The sequence below is a fragment of the Saprolegnia diclina genome (genome assembly GCF_000281045.1).
Source record: "Saprolegnia diclina VS20 unplaced genomic scaffold supercont1.67, whole genome shotgun sequence".
NCBI lineage: Eukaryota > Oomycota > Saprolegniomycetes > Saprolegniales > Saprolegniaceae > Saprolegnia > Saprolegnia diclina.
Window position 1 is genome coordinate 254,909 of NW_008246134.1, and position 1,972 is coordinate 256,880.

General features: G+C 60.0%; 1 protein-coding gene across 1 annotated transcript in view; it reads left to right on the forward strand.

The window, feature by feature from the left end:
* Positions 1-714: 714 nt before the first annotated feature.
* The window catches only part of SDRG_14121 (hypothetical protein), a gene marked incomplete at both ends in the record, with an annotated part of 3,755 nt that continues 2,497 nt past the window's right edge, over positions 715-1,972 (forward strand). The window contains one exon of the mRNA XM_008620228.1: positions 715-1,941. Within this exon, the coding sequence (XP_008618450.1) occupies positions 715-1,941 (1,227 nt within the window). The remainder of the gene's footprint in view (positions 1,942-1,972) is intronic.

Below are 1,972 nucleotides of genomic sequence, written 5' to 3' on the forward strand. Positions count from 1 at the left end.
GTCGACGCCGACAACATTGCCTCCTGGTTCATAAACGGCATTTTGTCGGTCACGCCACCGCGCGGCTACGATTCGCTTGTTTCAGGTAGAGGTACAACGTCGATCCAGCCTCACGAACGAGATTTATAGCTTCAAAATGGGCCGGCGACTACTTTGGCCATCTACGAGCATGGGACCAAGGCGACGGTAGATGTTCCCGATGACATGCTCGTGGCTCTCGATACGTTTTACGACCGCCACCTCGACGTCCGCGACAACCGCCGCCGACTCATCCAGCGCTACCAAGCGCTTCCTTAGGCTTGTGTAAGCGCCACTGTGAGCAAGCGCGTCGTGTCTGCTCGGTCAAGTTGTTTCTTTAGAAACGAATGCGCATTGTTCCTTGTACGTAAGCTCTGCATGTGTATTCCTCTCTCAAGCTAGACCTGTGACGTCGAATCGGTTGGACGCTCGGTCGTCCAGCGGTCTCTGCTTCGCGCCTCATCATTTTCTGGCAATGCCTCCAGACATGATGTTTTGAGCGCGACCTTTGCAGACGGTCGAGGCGTGGCAGGCTGCCACGTCACAGAGAAGATGCAAAAATACACTGTATGAAACACGCCATCCAACCTTACAAATAAAGCTCTTCAAATATGAGCATTTTGTGTTTTATTCCCTGTTTTAAACAAATCATATGGTGGGTGGACAGCCTGCAGGAAAGCACAGAGCAGCCGCAGCATGACCCGCCACCTCGACTCGTTCGTGTGTCCGATCACGCACGACGTCATGGTTGACCCGGTCGTGACCGCCGACGGCCACTCGTACGAGCGGTCGGCCATCGAAGAGTGGATCCGCTCGAGTCGCGAGACGGCGCCCGGCGGCCAAGTGACGAGCCCCGTGACCAACTTACCGCTGCGCTCGACCCAGCTCATCCCAAACCTCGCGCTCAAGCGATCGATTGGCGAGTACTGCACCAAACACAACGTTCTGCCAGGCTCGCCGGCTGGGTCGCTGCGATCACCCTTGCGGCTTGCAGTCGTCGTGCCGCCAACGTTGGCGCTCGCGCCCGTCGACTTGCCGCGGATCGAAGCGCTACCGCAGGTCGGCTACTACGTCTACCGCGCAAGCGTGACGCTGGCCATCTACTCGCAGCCGTCGTTTGGCCACCGCGTCTCGAGCGCGCATGGCACCGCCCTCGAGCTACCGGCCGGCGAGCTCTTTGTTGTGACCAAGCGGCTCTACAGCACCATGTTTGGTAACACGACCGGCTACGTTTTTCTGCAGCTCGGGGCCCACAACGACGTCGAGTTGCGCAACGGCTACGTCGCCGAGCTGGCCGAACAGTCGCCCCACGCGCGCCTCGTTGAACGCGTGCCAGTGACGAACGAGGTTGCCGTGTACATGGCCGACCAGCCGTCGCCGTTCTATGCGCGGCCAACAACCCACAGCGACTCGGCGCTTGTGCGCCAAATGATGCTTCGGCGTGATGAGCTCGTCGCGACCGACTTGCGCGTGCATGATCCCGTGAGCAACCTGACGTATTTACGACTCGACAACTCGGTTGGGTGGCTGCCACTGCGCCATTTGACGCGCTACGAGTGCACAACGCGGCGCTTGATCTTCCGCGTACCGTCGCCGACGCTCGTGTATCGCAACATCCGCACGGTACCCGAGAGCGTTGCGGTTGCGACGCTGCCGGCCGACTACCTCCTCGTGTCGACGCTGCACGTGTACCTCAACGCGTTTGCCTACACGCGGGTCGTGCGGGATGACGTGACTGGCTGGTGCAAGCTCCGCCTCTCGGACGTGCTGCTCGAGTGCCCGCCACGCCTCGCCGAGAAGCCGCCCGGTCGGTCGATCCCCGTGGCGCTCCTCCAAGGCGACCAGTACCTCGTCTTGCTCAACGAAATCCAGGACGACGGCTCGATCACCCAGACGTTCCACTGCGAACTGCCGTATGCGATGGTCCGCCAGATCAACAACTGCATCACAAAAG